Below are 22648 nucleotides of genomic sequence, written 5' to 3' on the forward strand. Positions count from 1 at the left end.
GTCTTGGGTATGCGAAGGGTGTGTGGGCTTGTGGGTGTTTTTGGCTGACTAAGAAACACTGTGGGAAGGGTGGAGGCTCTACTTGGATCTTCGGGAGCGGGACGAGACTGCTGGTCAGGGCTGGTGAGTAGAGTATCAAGGGAACAACAGGAAGATTGATGAAAATGTTTTCATGTCTCAGGAAATGATCGTGTGATGGAGGATATGCTGGAGTTCGGGGCATCACTGTTACTAGAGGTCTAATGTCTGGTTCTAGCAAGAGAATTAACCCCAATACAGCTGCAATCTCAATCTCGTAGGAAGGAGGAGAAGGATTCTTCACTCATAGCTCCTCCTAACATGTATCTGTCCTATGTTAAAAAGTCTCATGTCTCAAGGGTACTTGTGTAGCAGTGCTGGTTCAGTGTGCTTAACCCCACATCATCTGTTTTTCATTTGTAAAATAAGGACAATAATATCAGAGTTCATGGCACAGTTAACGGCTCAAATAAGGCAAGGTGATATATAGAGATTGTCAACCCACTTGGCATGTGTAGGTTCCCCATAAATGCTGGTCTTCTTTCCCTTCCGTAAGCAATCAGAGGTTGGAAGACCCAACACTGCAGGCCATTTTTGTATGGGGGGTTGCTACAGTGTGAATTCAGGATACGACAAACTTACTTTTGGAAAGGGGACTATACTTCTGGTCTCTCCAGGTAAATGTTGACCCAATCCCACTCCTGTTTTCTCGTTCTCTGGTTTAAGACTTCTACATGTAATTTCTGTGTTTTACCATTGTGGATGCATCATCCTTGTTTTATCAGTTGACCTATGAATTTAAGGTTGAGCCTTCATGGAGCACTTTGAAAAATGAAAATAACCAACAGAAGAGTTGGATTAGTAGGATTAGAAGTTGAATTAGTTGAATTAGTAGAACTAATTTGCTAGGTAGAATGGAATAGAGACTAATACCCAGATAATTAAGACAAACCTGGTTTCTCCAGAAATAGCCTGGCTTCCTATTTAAAGACTAGACTGTAGCATCACCCCAGGTATCCCTCCCATTCCTCTTCCCTCTATATCCCCAATCTAGCTGAGGAGTCTTGGACAATCTGTGACACATACAGCTACAGAATTCTTTCATTACTGAGAAGATCTGCCTATTAAAATTGAAAGATCCTTAAGAGCAGAGGTTCCTGTTATATACCATGAAGTGTCTAATATGGTCCTTTTACAGAGTAAGTGCTTGGTAAGTGCTTGTTTAATTGAAATCAAATACCCAGAAAAATCAAGTTTCCCAGCCAAAGGGAAGAAGTGAATATAGTAAGCAACACTGTACATTCAGTATGTGGTGGAGAAGGAAAAATACTAGACTGAGAATCAAATAGACCCGTGTTTTTGTCTCTGCCACCAACTAGTAGTGTAACTTGGAGCAGATCCCTTGCCTCTAGGCCTCAGTTTTCTCCTCTATAAAAGGGGAAGTAGGTCTGGTTGATGACCCCTCTGCCCTCCTGGCACCAGCAGCCTATGAATTTATTCCATTTGGGGTGGGGGGAGCTTTTTTCTCCTATGAATAAGTCAAATAGCTATATTAAATCTTAAGTATTTTCTAACTCATCAGGGTAAATCAGGAAAAGCGGTGAAGTGACAGAGGGAGTTTATTGTGAGGCAGCGGACACTGTGGGACTCATGGGGAGGGGCAAGCAAACTCACCTTTGGGAAAGGCACCCGGCTAAAAGTGGAGCTGAGTAAGTGTGCAATTCTAAGGTAACTACAAAATGTATTCCAGTGACGGTGAATGGGAGAAAAGATGTTATTTTTGTCATTTGTATCTTATTTATAATTAACCATAATCTAGTGCTGAAGTATTAAGAATTGTGGCACCCAGATAAATTAATGAAAATATTCAAAGACTGTCCAAGAACATTTTCTTTAAGTAAGAATTTAGCAAGCTATTAAGACTTTTCCCAAGACGTGAGGCTGACAGAAGCTCTGTCCAGTATTAGAGTTTTTAGCACTAGAATCGAGCTAAATGGAGCCAGAAAGAGGAAAAAAGCAGAAGAGCAGAAAATTGCATGGCCCTGATCTAATAGAACTTTCCTGCTTCCACTGCCATTGATTCTGAGACTCATTGCAGGAGACTATTCAAGGTCACTTGACCTATGCTCCAAATAAGCCCTACCAAGTTCATTCCAGAGATGATGTCCCTTTGCACTAAACATTATTCAAGAAGAAACAGTGAAGTGCAGAGAAAGGAGCCCAGGGCTTCTGGTTGCAGTCTAGAGTTTTAGATTTGATTGAGCCCCAACTGGCAGTGTGATGCTGAACAAGTCATTGCCCCTCTGTGTGCCTCAGACTCTTCCAGTGTGAGATGAGAGGGTGGAAGCCCTCAAAATCTGTGGTTCTTACTCCTATACCATCCTAGAGTTTATACAACCCAAGGGTATGGACTCATGGCTATTTCACAAACAAGTTCTATAACACTAAAAAAACCTTGTTAATCAATCATTTAACTTAACATATAAATCATAACCACCACCTCAGTTTCTATGATGTGTAGATACGATACTAGGGGCATGACAGACAGTATTGATTATCTTCAAACAACTATGGATCAAGGAACAGTATTCCTATTTTACAGAAAAGGAAACTGAGGCTCAGAGAAGTAACTGCCCAAGATCCCAGGGTTAGTGAGTGGAAGGGTCTAGATTCAAACCACGGTCTGCCTGCCTGATCTCAAAGCTTACTCTTTCTACTACATTATGTCACAGACCCTGTGCCAGGGCTTACCTAGAAATGAGAGAGGATGCCAATCAGAGTTAGTAAGGAAATACATGGAATTTATCTTTTCCATTCTTAGATACTGCCATGACTTGAGACATGGAGCTTTGGGAAATCTTGACTTGGATGCCCCAAATCTAAAGGGTTCTCTTCCCGTTTTAATGAGGAAACAAGTAGTACAGGGGCTGCTGGGAGAATTTACCCCAATGGAGAGAGGAGACAGAAGAGCTGGCAGCAGCCACTTCCTTATTCTGACTCTCCCTTCCCCTCACAGTTTCTTGTATTTTCCCCATGCAGACCAGTGTCCAGTGTAACCCATCTATAAGTGCCTGATTCATTTGTGAGTTATAAAAATATGCAACATTGAAGGCACTTTGGACATTGCTGGATCATAGAACTTTAGCTCTGAAAGGGAAATCCAAACCTCTTTTTTTCCAGTAAAGAAATTAAGACCCAGAGAGGTTGGTCGAATTGTCCATTATCATAAAATCAGTGAGAACTAGGGCTGGGATGAAAACGTGGGGATCCTGGTCCCTGGGCCATATTCCATGACTACTGTTTGGTGAACTAACCCTTCCAGTAGGTAGGAGGTATGAGATTGTTCATGAATAGGAAGAAACCAAATGGATTTACTGGGAGAATATAAAAAATTGCTCCTTATTATGAGCACCTTCCCATAGGCTCCCTGGGCCTGCTTCACAGCTATGGTTAAAAAATGGAAGGAAAAGGAAGCAGCCTATTTTGTCACAGCACAAATCACTGTGGGAAATAGTGGAGGCTCCAAAGTTATCTTTGGGACAGGAACAAGCCTATTTGTTGAAGCAAGTAAGTTCCTTGAAATAGCCTGATTTTTATTACAGTTGAAGGATATCTGTTTTCACTGATTTCCCCCCAAGGGTTTTGTCTGCTATTTAAGTAAGAAAATAGTTTGGTGATGGTAATGTTGCATTATATGTATCCACGAGCCTCATTCATGCCAGAAACATGTAGTAAACACTTAGTAAGTGTGGATGGACATAACTACCCTAGGTCCCGTCTAGAACTGAAACTCTGTAATTACATAAATGGCTTTTTCAACCTGAATATTCATGACATTTTTTATATAATCTACTGCATACAAAGCAGGATTTCCTATTGAGTTGTGACTTATTTCTTGTCATCTTCCAATGGTCTTAGAAATGAAGGTTAAAGAGTAAAATTACACGCCTCTTCCCACTTTGGCGCATGTACGCAAACTCGGGAACATGCTTAGTAACTAATTTGTGTGTGACTCAGGAATCCCCGGCTATGGTCCAGCTATAGGGCACCATTTGTATAGAGTTGGCCCAGTTATAGGGTACCATTTTGTATAGAGTTATGTCAGAGTGTGAACACAGGTTATCAGAAATTCGTATTTGGAACTGGCACCCAACTTTTGATCAGCCCAAGTAAGTCAGCTCTCCAGAAATGTGTAACCCCACCTCCAGCATTGGGTTTATATTTATATACGTAGCATTTGCTCTGGTCTATAATAGAATATTATGATGAGGATGATTATCATTATTATTGTCACATCATTATTATTATTATTACCACTACTGTTTTGTTATTATTGATCATACCAATGCTGCTAACTCAGAATATATTTTTTCTGCCATATTATTCGTTTTACCCTTTAAGGAGAATCAATGTCAAGGTATCAGGAGAAAAATGTTTGAGTTTCCTTTGCAGTCAAGTACTTGTTCATTCAGTTGCCCCCTCTCTGCTGAGGGTCCATAAGAACTTCACGATGTCGTGGTTTTTATGCTGCCTCCTGATTATCTCTGAGAAATGCTTCCTTGGTTTTTCTCTGCCTAAGCACTTAGGTTTTGCAGCTCATATTTACCAAAAGTATACTTAGCTTTTAACTTCTTCCAAAACTGGCCTTCTTGTCCCAATAATTATGCACAGTAAAAGTCAGTTCAACTCAGTAAGTGCTTATTGAGTATCATCAAGCCAGGGGCCATAGGTGGTTTAAAATGAAACAAACAAACCAAGAAAAGAAGAAGCATAAGATGCGGTTCTTGCTCTGAAGGACTTCCAGTCTTGTCAGAAGAACAAAACACTCATCTGTTAAAAGTCTAATAACAATTTATATGTGGGTGCACCAAGCAGGGTGCTGTGTGTGGTCATGCGCAGGACCTGGGACCCTACTGACTGGAGACAGGACAGCAGTGACAATGGACAGTCCATATTCCCTGGCAGAGAGCAAGCAGGATTCCACCCCTGTGTTTCTGGAAAAGGGTTTAAGACTGTTATCTGCTGAGATGTTTGACTTTCTTGACAGAAAGGCCCCTTCACAGAAAGCAGCCTTGACTTAGGTGAGGATAGAAAAAGTAGAAACAGGAAGGAGTCAGGCGTGAGTCACCCAGAAACCTCGCTCAGCCCCAGAGAGGATGCGGTGACTCTGAGTCACGCTGAGGCATGTTTTTAGCATGTGCCCTGGCCTGGCTTGCTGGAAATGCTCTTGCTCCTACTCTTTCTGGCAAAGTGAAAAATACATTTTTGCATATGCCCCTGAGGCAATGGCGCCTTCCTCTCAGGCGGGGCAGCTGAGGTGGGAAAATGCAGGCTGCTGCCTGGTATCTATTTTCTTTCTTTCTTTTTTTTTTTTAATTTACTTATTTATTTATTTATTCATTTATTTATTTTGGCTGCAGTGGGTCTTCGTTGCTGCGCACGGGCTTTCTTTAGTTGTGGCGAGAGGGGGCTACTCTTCGTTGTGGTGCGCGGGCTTCTCAATGTGGTGGCTTCTCTTGTTGCAGAGCACGGGCTCTAGGCGTGCGGGCTTCAGTAGTTGTGGCTTGAGGGCTCTAGAGCACAGGCTCAGTAGTTGTGGCGCACGGGCTTCAGTAGTTGTGGCTCACAGGCTCAGTAGTTGTGGCACACGGGCTTCAGTAGTTGTGGCTCGTGGGCTCTAGAGCACAGGCTCAGTAGCTGTGGCGCATGGGCTTAGTTGCTCCACAGCATGTGGGATCTTCCCGGACCAGGGATCGAACCTGTGTCCCCTGCATTGGCAGGTGGATTCTTAACCACTGTGAGGGAAGTCCCACTGCCTGGTATCTTTAGAAACACGTACACCCACCCGGCCTATGTAGGAGGCAGGTTTTTCACCAAGTTTTGTAAAGGTTCTGTGTTTCCCAGAGGAGAAATAGCCAGAGGCTGTTTGTTGATGGCTGTGATGAGGAAAATGGAGGTGATGGGTAGCATCAGGGCTGAAGCTGCTACAGCCATTAGGGAGTCTCCCTCCTGTGCTTAGAGCACCCATCAGAAGGAAAAGGTTAGGATCAGCCTTCCCAGGATCCCAGCTTTTAGAGCTACTGGGAAGCGTGTGTGTCCTCCATGAGAGGGTGGGCAAACCCAGGACCTTTTTGTAATGCACTTTCCCAGAGTGTGATTATGGGAACAGATTCACTTTTGGAAAGGGGACTCGAGTATTCGTCACACCAAGTAAGTGAGCCAGGATCCTCCTGGACATATGACCCCCTCCCCCACCCACCGTTCTTCCTACCCCGTAGGTACCGGACAACTTCTTATGTCCATGGGAGGGGGGAGGGCATGTCCTCCATCAATGCCACCCCTAATGTCCTTAGAAGCTCACTGTGTCAAACCTTCGTGTGCCCCTTGTTTCTTCCACCCTCCCTTCCTCTCAGTATCTCCACTGACAATATATTGAACAATATAAAAATCTCCTTGACCACCCATCCTGGGAGCACTTGTATCTGACTAAAGAGTAGCAGAGTCACACCTTGCTGTGGCCCCAGGCAAGCAGGGTGGTGCTGGAGGTACGGCCACTGGGGAGTTGCTGCCCTGCTTCTCCACTGACAGGAGCGTGTGTTTTCTGCTGGGTAAAGGAGGTGAGGAGCTCTTCTGGTCCCCAGTCCCTGGCTCCCATCACCACCCCTAGGCTCAGGGTTCCAGGACAGCTGTGGGAGATTCCTGCAACTCTGGGGGCGTTGGCCAGTGTTTCCCCGGATTGTTGCCCCAACCACTGGAGCAATAGGTAGAGGGAGGTCACGTGAGACGGGTTTCAGCAAAGGCTTTCCTCGCTGTGTGTATCAGGAAGAAACTATGGGCTTGTATTTGGAAGAGGGACCAGGCTTGCTGTTCATCCACGTGAGTATTATAGAAACGGCCAAGGGGTATTTTGTAGACAGAGGACATATGATGGGAGGATACTGCAAAAATGAGGGAGTCTGTGACTGGGCTGCTCCATCGTGAAAGAGCCCTGTGCTGTCTGGGAGTAACTTCCCATTGCGTCAGGTGTAATGAAATGATTGAGGCTGTGCTGGACAAGGGTTTGGCACAGTGCGTGCAGAGGACAAATCACCAAGGTTTGAGAAAAGAGGCTTCACTCTTGGTTAGGTTTCTGAAGCAGAACTGTCTTCCTGGCAGCCGAGGGGCCCATCCTGCCCTTCAACCCCATGGCTGAGAATCTCTCACCACGTCCCCTTGGATCCATGAGATATCTGTCGCACGTGACAGCATCCCAACCAGAATGCTGAGACCCCCTGGGGTGCTGGAGAGGGCGGTGGGGCAGGGACAGGTCTCCTCTGGCTACAAGAAGCCTCATCCTTCCCTCAGTGGAAAGCATTGCTGGGAAGCACCATATTATTAGCTACTATTTACTGAATGCCTGACGTGTGCCAGTGACTATACTCTGTCCTTCAAAGAATTTCTCATTCAGTGCTCACATCCATCCTAATGCTAGGTAGCTGGTATTAGGCCCATTTTACAGATGAAGAAACAGAGGCTTGGGGCAAGTAGCTTGCCCAAGATCACACAGCTAGGAATAATAGGGCTAGAATTTAACTCTAATCTATTTGACTCCAAGGCCTTACTGTTAACCATGCCACCACACTGCCACCACTGTCCCTCCTGCACTCTGTGAAGGAAGACCCCAGACCTCAAAGGCTACCTGTCTCATCCTTGGTTTGCTTATCCTGAGCCTTCTTGCCATGGTGACCATGGCAGCTTTGGTCCAGGACTTAGCGTTTCTGAAGAGATGAGTAAAGTCATTGAATTGGGTTGGTAGGATGCAGGTATGGCAGGGAGGGAAGCAGAAACCTAGGGGGACTGATTATTGGGCATAAAGTGACACAGAGAGAAATTTATCATCAAAACGATGGAACAGGCTGTTCAAAAGCTCCATTCCCAAGAGTGAAGGCTGTAAATGTTGGGGGGGAGGTGTGAAGCGCAGGCAGCCGTCCTGGGTGGCAGAGGGCAGGTATTTGTACTGCATTGTACCAGGGTGTGGACACAAGCAGCAGAACACTCACTTTTGGGAGTGGAACAAGACTCCAAGTGCATCCAAGTAAGTGCCTGACCTTAGACTCCAGCCAAAGACACAGAAAGTCCCTACTCGGCTTTCTTAAATGTTGAGTCTGCACTTCCTGAGCTAATTTCTCATGATTCTTCATGAGGCTTGAATGTTTTGAAATTTGAATTCCCAGCCACTAGCTCAACAGCGGTCTATTTTCTAAAGGTAGTAATTGCCAATGGGGCCTGGCCTTTTCATCGTTACAGAGGCAGACTCTTTTGCTATTTCTAGATTCCTTTGAGACAAAAGACCTTTATCAGAAAAGAAATCATGACTGATTATGCCAAAAAAATTTATTTTTGTTACCATCTAGTTTTCATGAGAGGTGATAAGTTAAACTTCCTAAAGACCCTGGGCATGGAATACACTCTCACAAAACTCCATATCTAATCAAGAGAGATAGGAAGAACTTAAGGTCTAAATGATACAATAAAAACAATACTGGGTTTAGAAAATGGACCCATACAGAACTTAAAAGATAAATGAAACAGTCCTAATAAAAGAAGGTAGAGGACAGGACTGCATTTAAAATGAATTAAAATAATTAGAGGGCTTTCATTCAACAAATATTTACCAAGCAACTATTATATTCTAAGCACTATAGAAGGAGGGAGGAGGGGAGGGAGGGAAATGCAGAGTCTTTGCCATCCAGGATCTCCCAGTGGGTAAACATCCCTATAAAGAGACAATTAAGCCCAGTGTCACCACATCGTAGTGGAAGTACACACAAGTTGCGATGGAACAGCAGAAAGGAAGGCATCCCTGACCTCCTATCCTAGTTGCCTGGTACTTTCATGCATTCTGCACTGCACCATAAGCTCTGTGAGGTCAAGACCCTCTCTCATTCATCCTTACACCTCCACACTCCAGCACAAGGCCTGATGCATAGGTGTCACCTAAGAAATGATTGTTGAAAAAATGCCTCTAGCTAGGAGACTCAGGGAAGACTTCAGTGGAGGGATAGTGACTGTTTAGAACATATTGGTTTAGACAGTAGCAAGTATTCTCCAACAGAGTTGTTAGATTTCAAAACCGGGAGATTACAGAATCCATCTGAACGTGCGTGGGTGGGCGAAAGCCCACTTCTCTGGGGAAAGCTTCCTCCATATTTATCTGTTGATTTGTTCACCAAAGCCTGCCTCTTCCCTGCCCTGGGTCAGTTCAGGCTACATTTAGAAAGCCTGAAACCCATCATATTTCTAAAGAACCAGAGTTCAGAGGCATAAGAACTACAATACCCTGAGAGGGAAGCAGCACAAATGGGTTTTAGCAGCAAAAAGGAGAGGTCTAATGATAAATACATGAAGTCTATGTCCCTACTTGAGACGTCACCCAGGAAACTTTTCTCCATTTGTTCTAAGGAAACTTTTCTCCTTTAGGACCAGAACCTTCTTTGAAGTACACAGCTCTAAGGTGTGTAGGAAGGTGTGTGGAAAGAAAACCAATAAATTCACATTTGGGAAAGGCTTTAAAGTTGCCATTGTTCCCAGTAGGTAAACCCTGCAAAGTGTTGGGGCGATGTGGTCTTGCATGATGACTGCATACGTATCTGCCCTCGAGCCATTCCTGACAGTGGCAGGAAAATTTGCTACATATGAAGCTGTTTCCTAATGATTAGAAAGAAATAATCAGCATTAATGAGGCCCCTAATTGTGTCCGTAGGAGTTGGTAGGAGAACAAACAGATTCAGAACACAGAAAGCTTAAGGATAAAATTAGGCTGAAGTTTAGGATGAATTTTAAATTCTTTGAACTAGAAAAGGGACTTCCAGGGAATGTATATCTAAACCTGTACATGTTCCACAGAGGTTAAGGGGTGTTTTAAGAAAAAAAATTCTTGAATCGAGTAAGTTTAAGAAGCTCTAAATTTCTTTCTTGTAAGACTTCTCAGAGCCTTTAAAATGCTACTATGAACTGTTGGTCTTCAGGACTGAAATACGCTATACAGCGTTTTCCAAACTTCTTTGAGCTTAGAATCTTTTTTGCAGAGAAACTTAGGACCAGAGTTCTGTGAATTTCTCACTGAGAAGGACTTGTCTAAACCACTCTCAAACTTCGGAGATTTTTTTTTTGTCCCCATATGAATGTCAACCCTAATCTTAGAACCCTCCAGAGAAATAGATTCTCAGGCCCCATCCATAACTCACTCCTGATTCTCACAACCTTCAGAGTTAAGCAGTGCTCCTTGTGCATTGTATGTGATATCCCTATGGCAATATTAGTCTCTCTCTGTCTCTGCCTTCAAAGACTCATAGAACGGCTTTCTAAAAGGAGAGCTTTCATAGGCCTCCCTTCCATGAATTAAGCCCTACCCAAGGTTTTCCGTCTATTGCTGGTGCTGTGAATTTTCCCTCAAGATTCATTTCCCAGTTAATCCCTGGCTCTTCTCCAGACCCTTCCAATTGTCCTCCTTCACTTCCAGTGTGGAACCCAGAACGGGCATCCACCCTCCAGGAAGGCCTGACCTGCTCAAGGCCAGCTAGGAGGGAAAGGTCTGTGAGATTATTACACAGAAAGCTGAGGAATTAGGACTCAGTGGGCCAGACTTTTTTCTTGTGCCAGAGAAAGGGGGATTTTGGAGGAGCCTGTAAAACAGGCACAGGAGACATTTCTGCCCCAGTGAAGCTGACCCTGCCGGGGGGCTAGAGTTCTTGTAAAGCACCCTCCTAGTGTGTGTGGTCTGGTGGCTACAATAAGCTGATCTTCGGAGTGGGGACCAGGCTGACCGTACACCCGTGTGAGTATGACGGTGCAAATGACCAGGGCAAAGTAACTGACAACTTGTCTATGAGAAAACCAGCAATGATTTACGGTAAACTCGAGGATATGTGAAACACTCGTTTCCATTTCTACAAACTCTTCTGGTATCTTAAGATGTTCCCATTTCTCATACTAAAGACAGAAGTGACAAGGGCCAGTTGAGGAAATGAAAATCTGAGAATAATTTACAGAAACATAAAAAGAGTTGCAGATATTCAGTGCTTTCAAGCAAAACAGATAATGTCAGCACCAGATGATCTGAAGATTCAGGAAATTAGCTAAGTGCTCTTGGGGAAAGAGATGAGTTCATGGCAAACACAAATTCTCCTTTATTGCAGCAGGTAGCTAAATTCCGTGGATGGACTAATGAGCATGGTGTGGGGATACCTGCTCACAGAATCTTCCTCTCTGGAGCTTAGTAGAGCATTGAACCACTCCCAGGGTAAAAGTGACCCAGACCCCTATCTGAATGGCAAATATAACAAGGCACGGAGGCAGGATGGTGTGGGGTTCATAGCAGAGCTTGGGAGGCTGGCAGACCTGGGGGAAAGTCTGGCTCTACCATCTCTAGCTAATTAAGTCTCCACTTTCTCAATGGCACAATGACAATAACCACATCATAACAAGACAATGCTCAGTATATAGCAAGTAATCAATAAATGGTAGCTTTACTAAATAATATTAATAATAATTATCATCATCATCAACAAGGCTTTGTTATTACTAAACCTTCATTATTGTAAAGGGAAAGGGGAATGACTTCCCTGGGAAATATGAAACCTAAGAAACAAAGACCCAGGGTGCCTTGTAGAATGGTGCCCTCAAAGTCCGGTGGGTTTCAGCAGGTTAACATCAGGAAGGTTATTGCACAGACCTTACCCTCAGTGGGGATCCGGCAGTGGTAACAAGTTAAACTTTGGAGCAGGGACCAGACTAAGTGTCCAACCAAGTAAGTAATGCGGGGCAAGGGTGGACATTGACAATTAATTCTTCTTTGTCCAAGATGCTGAGTTGAGCCCAGGTATTATATTCTGTAGGATCCCAAATGTTTCTTTCCACCCATCCCAGAAAATCCTCTCATCCTGCGCTCAATGCTCAGGAAACATCCTTGGGCTACAACCTGAAGAATCATGAGTCAGGTGATGGGCAAGGAGTCCTGGACCTTTCACGAGAGGATCCAGGATACTGCTGCCCTGAGTGGGGGATTTTACTCTACTGAATTCTTGGTTTAAGGAAACCACAACCTCCAACCGAGGGCACTACAGCAGGATGAGGCAGGAGGGGAAGGATTAAGAGACAAAGTCTCAACACAGAAAATCAGAAGGTATACCTCTAAAGAGTGTGACCCTCCATCCCCTGTGAGAGACCAGTGTTTCTGCTACTGAAATAGGAGGTAGTCCAGTGAGTTTCTGTAATGGTGTCACCTGCAGTGTGAATACCAGAGGAATGACCGATAAACACACATTTGGGAAAGGAACGCAAGTGGCCATAATATTTGGTGAGTCATTCTAGGTGGCACCATTTGCAACCCCATGGGCCAGTGTCACTACTCTTTTCCCCGGAGATATTAGTATTACTATGGTAAGGCTAACTGTGGGTGTTACAACTAATTGTCTTACAGAGGCCTCTGTGAACGGGAAAAGCCACACTATCGATCTTGAAAATCTGTGTTTCTCTAGGTCAAACGCATTAAAATTTTACTCTAGTCATTCAGTGGCTAATTTTAAATGCCTTCTATGTGGCCATCAATCTATAAAATGTGAGACTGAGTATGAAGATATCTAAGATAGATGCCTGACCTGTCTCCAAATAGTATAAAAACTAGCCAAAGGGACCAAACTATTGTAAATTTAGCAACCTGAAAACCATATTAGTATCAACCAGCTGATGATGTCAAAAGGCACAGTAGAGATTCAGAGGAATGGAGTCCCGGCTGAAAAGTTGGGCTAGATGGAGAAGGTTTGATGCAGTAGAAAGGATTCGTTGAGTCTGAAGGATAGAGTAAGATCTGTTTGGGCAAAGCAAGGAGAGGAGGGGACTTCCAGGCATAAGGAACACCAAGAAAGAAGGCATGATCTTGGGAATGAACAAGGCACATGATTTTGCCCAAGTAAACACATCTAATAATGAAGTTAGATGGAGAGAAAGCCAAAGATAACTTTATAAACAATGGAGAAAAGGAATACTACAGCCTTCAAGAGAATACAGTATTGATCACAAAACTTGGTATACAGTAAATAATAATAGATCATATATAGTACTTTTATTATTATTTTTTAAATATCATATATTTCTCTGAAATGGTAAACTGAATAAATACAAATTTGCTTCAAAGCCTTAAAAAAAAAAAAGAGAGAGAGAGAGAGAGAATACAGACAATTAGGGCCAGGACCAGCCACTAGGAAACTGGGAATCCAATTCAAAAATGCAGACCAGAGGTGAAGTTGAGAGGGGCCAGCTCTTTCCATGGATGGCTTGTGGCCTAGACCTCCCCCTTCTTGCTCAGTGGGCTGTAAGAGCCCATCCCTCAGAGGAGGGGACACCTAGGCTCTCTGTAACGGAGACATTCAGAGTGGTATGGAGGTATTGCCTCCCAGGTGCAATTTGGTAAGGGAACCAGAGTTTCCATTACTCCCAGTAAGTCTGTGCAGGCTCACTGCTTCCTGACGCTCACCAGAGCCTCGGTGGAACTCAAGACTCAGAATCAGTGCTGCTAACTCACATTTTGGGTTCCTGGTGCCTAAGTACCAAGAACAGATTTAGTGGTAAGGGAGCTTTCGATCACTGCTGTGCCCCTGGGGGTCTAATGCACTAGAGCCTTCGGACATGTGCTTCTGCCGTTAGTTCTGAATTTAAATGAACAGCTAGGAACTAGAATAGGTGACTTCCATACTGAAAAATTGATCCAGTCTTGCTAAGGCTACCTTCTGAGATGTCATCAGTGGTAGGAGGCGTTTATCTTGCTAAGGTGAAACAGGATGTCTCTCCTCCCAGGGCTCTGGCAGATGGACCCCTAAAGCCCTCCAAATTAACATGACTCATTCTTTGTTTTCAGACAAAAAGGTCTCACTAGAGGTACATGGGGTGTAAAAGTAAAAGGGGGCTTTAAAGAGTCAAGTTTAGGGATCAGTATCCAGCTTTTTTGACCAAAAGGTCTAATTAGCAGAAATTCTGCAAATCCGATGATCACTAGGCCACTTGTTTATCCAACAATTATTTCTTGAGCCCCTAGTATATGGCAGAGACCAGGGACACAGCAGTAATCTAGGGACAGGCCTTTGCTGTCACAGAGCTTACATTCCAGGGAGCCAGTGTGAAGAGTTTGGTGTAGCTGTACTCATATAGGGCATATAAAGGATTTGAGAGAGGAAATTCAAGCTCTCCAGATCATGGCAGCCCCTGAATGTCAATCCAGGAAGTGTGGGCATCATCCTATAGGCAATAGGGAGTCTCTGAATTATTTTGAACAAAAAGTGACCCGATCAGCTCCATGTTTTAGACAAGTCATTTGGATGATGAGCTCAAAGAAGAGATTGAAGTGTGGGGAGCAGGAGAGGGTGAGTAAGAGAGGAAATCAGGGGTAGGGAAGCCGCACAGGAGAAACAACAGCCAAAATGCACATAGGGAAGCCCAAAGGGTATCAACTGGTAAAAACAAGACTTGAAAGAGGCTAAAAATCACCTCAGTTCTTCTGACTTCACTAACTGCTCTTTCATTTTGATCTCTTACTAGCAAAGTTGAGCTACAATTAGCCTGCCCCGCTATCACCCCTCACAGAACTCAAGTTGGCTTTAAGTCTCACCCTCAGCGCCTGGTGTCTTTCCTCATGGTCCGTGGCATTGCTCACTCCAGACCAATGCTGTCTGATAGAACTTTCAATGACAATGGAAATATTCTGTCATTCTTCACTGTACTATACAGTAGGCATCAGCCACATGTAGCTACTGAGCTCTTAAAATGAAGGTTTATGGTTAATTGAATTTTTAATTTTACTTGATTTTGGTTAGTCTTAATTTCAATAGCCACAAGTAGCTAAAGACGATCACATTGGACAGGGCGGTCTAGACCTTCTCCAGCCTGACACCCCCCTGGCACTAGGACTTGAGTGAGAGTTTAACCAGGACTCAAAGTTGGGCATCTGGCCCCCACAGTAACCCCCTTCCCCCTCTAAGGCCATCCTGTGTCTGGTGGCAGCTTAGCCTCTGCCTTCTTCTTGAGGCCACGTTCTCTCAGCACCTCCACACCCTTCCATGTCCCCCTCCCCAGTCCCACCCATGACCCCCGCTGATGACTAACAAATCCACTGGCGTGTGGTATTGGTTAATGGCTTCCCGTCTCTCCCCTCCCAGGAAGAGATTTACGCCATAGATCTTTAACCCACGGTGATGACAGCCCCACAGGTAGATGGAGATCAGAGGGGAGCAGGCAGAATCCTTTGAAGCCAGAGGTTTGGATGTCGCTCACATGTGACCATGGACCCACCCCTGCTCTGCTGCTCCAGGGACAGCCCCACCACAGACAGCTCTGCCTTGACTCACCATCCCAAGGCCATGCCAAGGGCTGATGCCCCTGGTTTGGGGTCCAGCTGGATATCTGCATTGCCAAGGCCACCCTGGCTGGCTCAGCTAGTGGGGTGCATTATGCATCACTGGTCTGCAAAACTTTGCATGCGTGGTGAGGAGCTGGGGGAGCAGAGAACCACAGGGGCAGGAAGCTGTTGTCCCAACCCTGCTGTAAACTCTCTGGGTGGCCCCAATGTGTTAATCCTCCAGGCAAAGCTCTGCTTCCTCCTCCAAGGGCAAGAGGTCTGAAAGAATAAACACTGAGGGTTGCATTAAAAACACAAAATCCTATGAAGATACTGAAGAGTCATTCTCAGCACTAAAGAAAAGCCTCCAGCAACTCCTGCTTCCTGGGGGGTGAAGAGTAGAAACTGTGTATTACTTGGCAGCACATTATTATGGCAGTCTCCTGGTAGTATCAAGAGCTACAATTACTAATATTATGTCAGTATTTCACAGTTTATTAAATATAATTTATATGGAGAAACTCTCATGGCTTCTCAGAATAGCCTGGTTAGGAAAGTGGATGAGGCAACATCCACATTTGACAGATGAAATTCCTGAGACTCAGGGAGCGGGTGTGAATTGCTCAAGGCCTTGTGTCTAGTAAATGGTAGAGCCAGGGCTTGGATGCAGATGTTCTGATTTAGCGTCTAAAACTTTTATCAGTGAGAGAAATCTCCTGGTGATGCGACCGATCTTCCAACTTCATGCCAGCCTATCATAAAGCTCACATTCCTGTCAATGCCCAACCTTAGTGGGGGAGACCACCCCGGATTCTAAGACGTATGGTTTGCTTTGCTGGACATCTTTTCTACGCTCGCTTTGTCCTGTCAGAACTATGTTGTTGCTTACTGTGCCTACTGAGCTTTGAGGAAGTTCCCTTAAGCAGAAGAGTGGGCAGTATACTTAAGTAGCCCTGCATTTCTGGTTTCCTTGAATGGCAGGCAGGGCCTGGCAGAGAGCATTCACTAAGAGCCTGGCCTCTTGGCCAGGACTCATGGTTTGTGCCTGTCCCTGAGTCCCGTCTGTTGCAAGCTGCTGGTGTCTACAATGTTCTTTCCCATCTAAAGCCTGACAAATATGACTTGTCAGCCCTACAGAGCCCCACTCTTGCCCATCACTGGCATCTGGACTCAGGCCTGGGTTGGGGCAAGGAGAGAAACGAACATCTCCTAACCCGTGTCTTTTGGGTCTACAGATATCCAGAACCCCGACCCTGCCGTGTACCAGCTGAGAAGCTCCAAATCCAGCAACACCTCCGTCTGCTTATACACCGATTTTGAATCTCAAACCAATGTGTCACAAGTCACGAGGCCCGTGGTGTATAGCTCAGACAGCACCGTGCTGGACATGGGAGCCCTGGGTTCCAAGAGCAACGGGGTCGTGGCTTGGGACAGCAGGACCGATGTGGGATGCGAAGACACCTTCAACCAGACCTTCTACTCCAACTCAGGTGAGTGCAGCCTTGGTGCCGGTCTAAGCTGAGTCTCCTCCTTCGAGAGGCCCGGCTGTGCTCGGGGCTCGGGTCCTTGGTATCTAAAAGCTGCTCTGATTGGTGGTCTCAGCCTCATCAATTGTCAGCAAAGCCCCCTCCCCTCTCTTTACTGAGCACCAGTGAATCCCATGCCGGCAGGCCACAGGACGTCCTGGGCAAAGAGCAGAGGGGGAGAGGCGAGGGGCACACCGGCCCTGAGGCTCACCCACTCTGAGTCCCACCACCCCCTCCGCCCCCGGCTCCGCTCAGTCCCTTACTGCTCCTCCAGGCCCCGCCCTGATGCACTTCTCCAAGATCCCTCCCCTTATTTCTCCCTCTCTGCCAAAGGTCTCTCCCAGCTCCTAACCTCACTCATTCATTCATTCATTCACTCAGCGATCACTGATTTGTGCATGTACAACATGCCAGTTGCTGCCATGGAGGAGCAAACACATCAGATGAGGGGTCTGCCCTGAGCAAGCCCCACTCCCGTTGCGGGAGACCAACCATCAGCAAGTGGAAATCGAAAGAACTCCAGATTGTAATATGTGCTTTAACTTGGAGTTGGGGAAACAGCCACCTTAGGGACAAAAGTCACAGAAGGGCTCTCTGGGGAAATGCTATTTGAGCTGAGATTTCAAGGCTAAGAAGGTACCAGCCATGCCAAGGGCAGAGAAAGGACCCTATAGAGGCCTGAGCCAGGAGCTCAGTGAGAAAGGAGAAGGGCAGGAGGAAATGAGATGGAAGAGGTAGGCAAGGGCCACATCACAGGGCCTCACCCATCATGAGAGGGAGACACTGTTCTAGGTACAATGAGAAGCTGTTGATTGGCTATAAACAGGGGAATGACATCCAATTTACTTTTTTTAAAAATCACTCTGACTGCTGAGTGGGAAATGGATTGTAGGAGCCAAGAGTAGAAGCAGAAAAGAAGCCCTTGCAGCAGAGAGATGATGGAGGCCAGGACGGGCTTGTGGCAGGGGAGTTAAATGCCCATGCCCAACACTATTTGGGATCCAAACGTAGAACCATGCAGGGATGAGAAGGAAAAGGGGGCATCAAGGAAGGTGGCTGGATTTTATTTCTGAGCAGCTGTGTCAATGGTAATGCTGTTTACTGAGTCAGAGAAAACAAACAAACAAATTTGGGATGCAGGGGTCAAAACTTTGTGGAACACATGAAAGCATCTATACCCCTCATGGCACTTGTCACTGTGTCTGTTTTACTTCCTCTATCAGACTCCAGACTGGAACTCGCCCAAAGGGCAGGGTATAACAGCTCCTTAGGGCCTTGTGTCATGTAACATGCGTTTAGCACAACCAGTGTTCATTAAGTGAATAAAATGGTGCCCAGAAGCCAGGGTGTTGGTCCTTCAGGGACCACCGCCATCATTCAGTGGCTCATCCCAGCAGGTGCCCATATGGAACAGGTTCTCTCCAGATCTCTGCACAAGGAAGAATGGAGAGGCTGGAGACATTCACCAGCCCAACTTCTGGGGTGGGAGAGTCAGCACGCTCGGGACTCTAAGAAAAATTTCTTTGTTTGTTCCTTTTAGGAATTCCCTGTGATACCAAGATAGTAGAGAAAAGCTTTGAAACAGGTAAGGGAGGGGTCTATCCTGGCCTCACACAGGTTTGTGGAGGCGATGAACCCACAATTATTGGGATGGGATAGAGATGATGAGAAGGGATGTGTGGATCTAGAAACGAAGTTCTGAGGAACAAGAACAGCCGTCCGAACCCTGGTCAGAGCTGCCTGGGGACATTCTTAAGTCCCTAGATTCCTCTCTCCATCTCTAATTTTCTTTTCCACTCTTAGTACTTTGAGGATGAGTCTAGTTTTGCTAGACCAGTGACTCACTCCTAGGCCTCTGTATTCCTTTCAATGGCTCCACTGTCAGCACAGCTCAAGAGAGCTTCTGGGTGGCCCAGGTGTGAAATCTCTGACCAGTGTTTGTGAAGCCCTAGACTAACCAGGTCACTCTGAAGACATTTTCCCTCCCTAGCCAGGGGGTTTTGCCTTCTTTCAAGAAGAGCAGCAGAACTCATGTTGGCGGTGACCTTGTCTCTCAAAGATCCCCACCACTCCTCACCACCTACCCTGGGCCCATATTCATTGCCATTTGAGCCATTTGTACTGAGTCATCCGTCTTGTGGTTCAGCCACTAGATTCTCACGAAGGGGCCCAGACCCAGGGGGCTGTGTGTGATAAGTTCTGAGCGCCCACCATCCCCATCCACGGAGGGGCTCAGAAATAAAACAAAGAGTCAATGCAGTCAGTGTTTCCCTTTGGAAATGAAATGCTGTTGACCCTGGAGGGATGTACAAATATGTTTATGAGGGGATGTGCACCAAAGCTCAAAGGGAGAGGCAGATCCGGGCGCTGACGCCCACCCCACTCCCCACCCTGCTTTCGGTGTCACGGGGGCTGTGCAGACCTGTGCCCATGACCGCTGTGGCCCTTCGGTTTTGCAGATATGAACCTAAACTTCCGAAACTTGTCAGTGATCGGGTTCCGTGTCCTCCTCCTGAAAGTGGTCGGGTACAACCTGCTCATGACGCTGCGGCTGTGGTCCAGCTGAGGTGAGCCGGCATCTCAGCCGGGCGGTGGGGTCTGGGGGTCTGGGGGTGGGTCCCCAAAGCTAACGTCCCCCAGGCTCTTGCTTTTAGGTCCTAAGTCTGGGCCCACCAGACTCCTCCTTTTTTTTCCTGTTAGGAGTTCCTCTTGTTAATAGCAATGGCCCAAAACACTTGATAAACACAATACACTCCTCAGGTGACATTATTCACCTCGCTTGAGCCATGTCTCCCCTACAAAGTACGAGGAACAGTTGTTATTACCCTCATTTTGGAAATGAAGAAACTGAGGCCAAGTAATATCAAGGGCCACACAGCTAATGAGGGAAACTTAGGAGAAACTTAGGACCCAGACTCATTCATACCCACATCTTCTATCGTATCCCTTTCGCTGCAAATCCTAAAAGGGCGGCCCCCAATTCCTTTCCTCAGGCCCTCTGACCCCAATATGGTGAGACGGTATTGTATTCATTATCCACCTTAATCCTGGCTAGAGTCTCCAGACCCTTCTCCCCCAGTACCCCAGGTCATCCCACTGACAAGACCATCCCATCAAAAAGAACCCGGGGGGCTTCCCTGCTGGCACGGTGGTTAAGAATCCGCCTGCCAATGCAGGAGACGTGGGTTCGAGCCCTGGTCCGGGAAGATCCCACATGCCGCGGAGCAACTAAGCCCGTGCGCCACAACTACTGAGCCCGTGTGCCACAACTACTGAAGCCGGGATCCATTGGCTCCTAGAACTCTACAAACAGAGGCATCCCCATCACATCCCTAACTGTGCTGCATCTCCTCAGTATGCAGCCTGACTTGTGTTCTTTCTCCTCCCAGGTCTCCAAGAACGTGAGAGCCCCGTGCTCCCTCTCCCCTTGTTCCTTGTCGCCCCTCCTCTCCCTCTTCAAGCAGAGAGGTGCACTCTCTGCCCCCGTGGACAAGAAGGCTCCCTCCACCTCTCTGGCCCCACTGGCAATACCACCAACTGGATCCTACCAGATATTCGTGATCAAGACGCTGAAGAGCTGCCCAGCACTGCCGCCACCCCCTCTGTTCCCTCACTGCTGCTTGTCACAGCCTGGCATTCTCGGCAAAGACGGAGGCCGCTGCAGCCTCTCCTGGCTGTGGGGAAACTCCCTCCCCGCCCCGCCCCTCCCAGAGACTGCCTCTGATGTACCACTGAAGGACGGTTCCCAGTGGGTTCTCTTGGGCTCTAGCTCCTGGAGAATGTTGTGTGCTGTTTATATTTTTTACATAGTGTTCATAAAGAAATACATATCACCCCTTTTCCCAAGATGTGGGGGAGATTATCTCATGATCTAGGCCCTGCTCTGCTTGTGTATCTGAACCACGTTGCATATTCTGCTGCCATGGCTTCATTAAAAGCAATTTGGAAGAGCAGAGGCTGTGCTCCTGCTTGACTGGATTTGGTCGGGATCGTCTTCGGCCTGCTGTGGGTCACTAGCTGGGCAGAAAGAAACCAAGGCACTTGTCCATGATGATGTTCAGGGAGCCTAACTCAACAAGCTGCTTCAGTCCACCTCTTCATGGAAAAACCTCTAAAAAATTCCACTTAGAAGGCTGGACTGGGGGCCAGGTGAACCCGCTGAAAAGCTCGGGTCCCTGCTCTTCCACGGGGCCACCCGTAGCAGGAGGCCCATGTACCTGGGTGGTAATGACCTGGAGTTGAAATTTGGCAGACAGGGACCACATAGCAAGTGTCCCCAAAAGGCCACCCACTGTCTCCTGCCCTGAAGGGACAGTTCCTTTGCCTTTCCTTTCAGACTGGATTCCCGTTGAAACAGTGCATTGACCTACAAATTCATGGCTGGGAACCACCCACCATTCCACTGCCTGGGTCCCAACCCAAGGCCACCATTCCACTGCCTGGGTCCCAACCCAAGGCCCAGCCCATTGGAGTGCCCAGTCTAGGAGTGGGGGAAGCGGGTAGAAGATTTTGACCCTAGCCACACTTTCTACTCCCACCACCCTGGATGTGAGAATGAGAAAAGCAGAGATGAGCTCTCTCCCCGCAAGCCCAGGGACTCAGCCAAGGAGAGTAGAAGTCTCAAGCCCTCACCTAGAGCACAGGTGACGGGATCCCCTGGGGCCCCTGGGGTTCTCCTGAGCCTCCTGCTGCCTCAGCATCTTTCCTGGGGTCATGGACGCTGATGGGAACACCCCTCAGAGACCACTCAGCCATCCACTTCACAATTACCACGATCAAGACCGAAACCCAGTGCTAAACAATTCCCAGGGCAGTAGGGGAGGGGAGGGAGGGTCCCATCCTCAAATACCTGTACAGTTCACCTGTGTGTCTCTGACCACACAGCCAGAAACATGCAAATCCTTCCAGCTACAATTCAGGCCTGCTTCTTATCACAGGGATGGAGCCACCAGCTCGAAAGGTAACCTAGGCATGTCCCTCCCTTCTGTGAGCTCCAGGGTCACCACCTGTAAAACCTATGTCACATAGGACTGGAGGCTGCCTCAGCTCCCTGCATCTCTGATTCTCTGGCTTCTATAGAAGTAAAAACCATGTCCATCTCCAGAGCCCTCCCGAGGGTAGTCACAGGAACCCCAGTTCTCTCTGAGCGGCCTCGTGTGCAGCCTAAATACAAGTGCCTTTAAAGATCACTGAAGCGAAAGGTCTCAGAGGAAGTCCCATCATAGCAGGTCACTCTCACACACAGGAGAACAGGCACCACCTGTGGGGAACCCAAAACTGCCTCCTCATCAGTCTAACACAGGGCTGGAGATTCCACCATTGGGAATTTCTTTTAATTAAAGCATTCACTTCCCCATATTAAATGAAAATGCCCCTAGGGGTGGGGGGTTAACAGAGCAAGCCTTTATCAACTGTGAAAAACTCCCAGGCAACTTAGTCTGTCTTTTTGTTCCTCCTCCTAAAATAGTAATTCACTTTGGTCTGTACACGAAAGATCCAAGCAAGGGATGTGTGGGTGATTGGGGAGACAGGTCTGCCCCTGAGAGTTGGCTGCAAAGATGCTGAGGATGAAGGGGACATGGGGCTCAGGGCAGGGGACAGGAGCAGGGACCCTGGAAGGCAGTGAAGGGGCCGAAGACAGGCCCCTCCAAGAACCTCAGAGGAGGTCCGGGCTGGAGGAGGCCAAGGGAGCGTGTGCAGTCGCACCGGCCCAGGGCCCTCAGGTGGCAGGGCCCCT

At 46.9% G+C, this 22648-nt stretch overlaps 2 protein-coding genes across 2 annotated transcripts in view; one reads left to right on the plus strand and one right to left on the minus strand.

The window, feature by feature from the left end:
* The window catches only part of LOC132359565 (T cell receptor alpha chain MC.7.G5-like), a 259427-nt gene extending 238570 nt beyond the window's left edge, over positions 1 to 20857 (plus strand). Inside the window, exons 5-8 of the mRNA XM_059913826.1 lie at positions 16621 to 16875; positions 18452 to 18496; positions 19371 to 19478; positions 20301 to 20857. Of these exons, the coding sequence (XP_059769809.1) occupies positions 16621 to 16875; positions 18452 to 18496; positions 19371 to 19477 (407 nt within the window). The 3' untranslated portion in view covers position 19478; positions 20301 to 20857. The remainder of the gene's footprint in view (positions 1 to 16620; positions 16876 to 18451; positions 18497 to 19370; positions 19479 to 20300) is intronic.
* Positions 1 to 22648, minus strand: part of DAD1 (defender against cell death 1) — a 55775-nt gene that overhangs the window by 1257 nt on the left and 31870 nt on the right. The window lies entirely within an intron of this gene.

Source organism: Balaenoptera ricei, chromosome 2 (genome assembly GCF_028023285.1).
Source record: "Balaenoptera ricei isolate mBalRic1 chromosome 2, mBalRic1.hap2, whole genome shotgun sequence".
In the NCBI taxonomy this organism is placed as follows: Eukaryota; Metazoa; Chordata; class Mammalia; order Artiodactyla; family Balaenopteridae; genus Balaenoptera; species Balaenoptera ricei.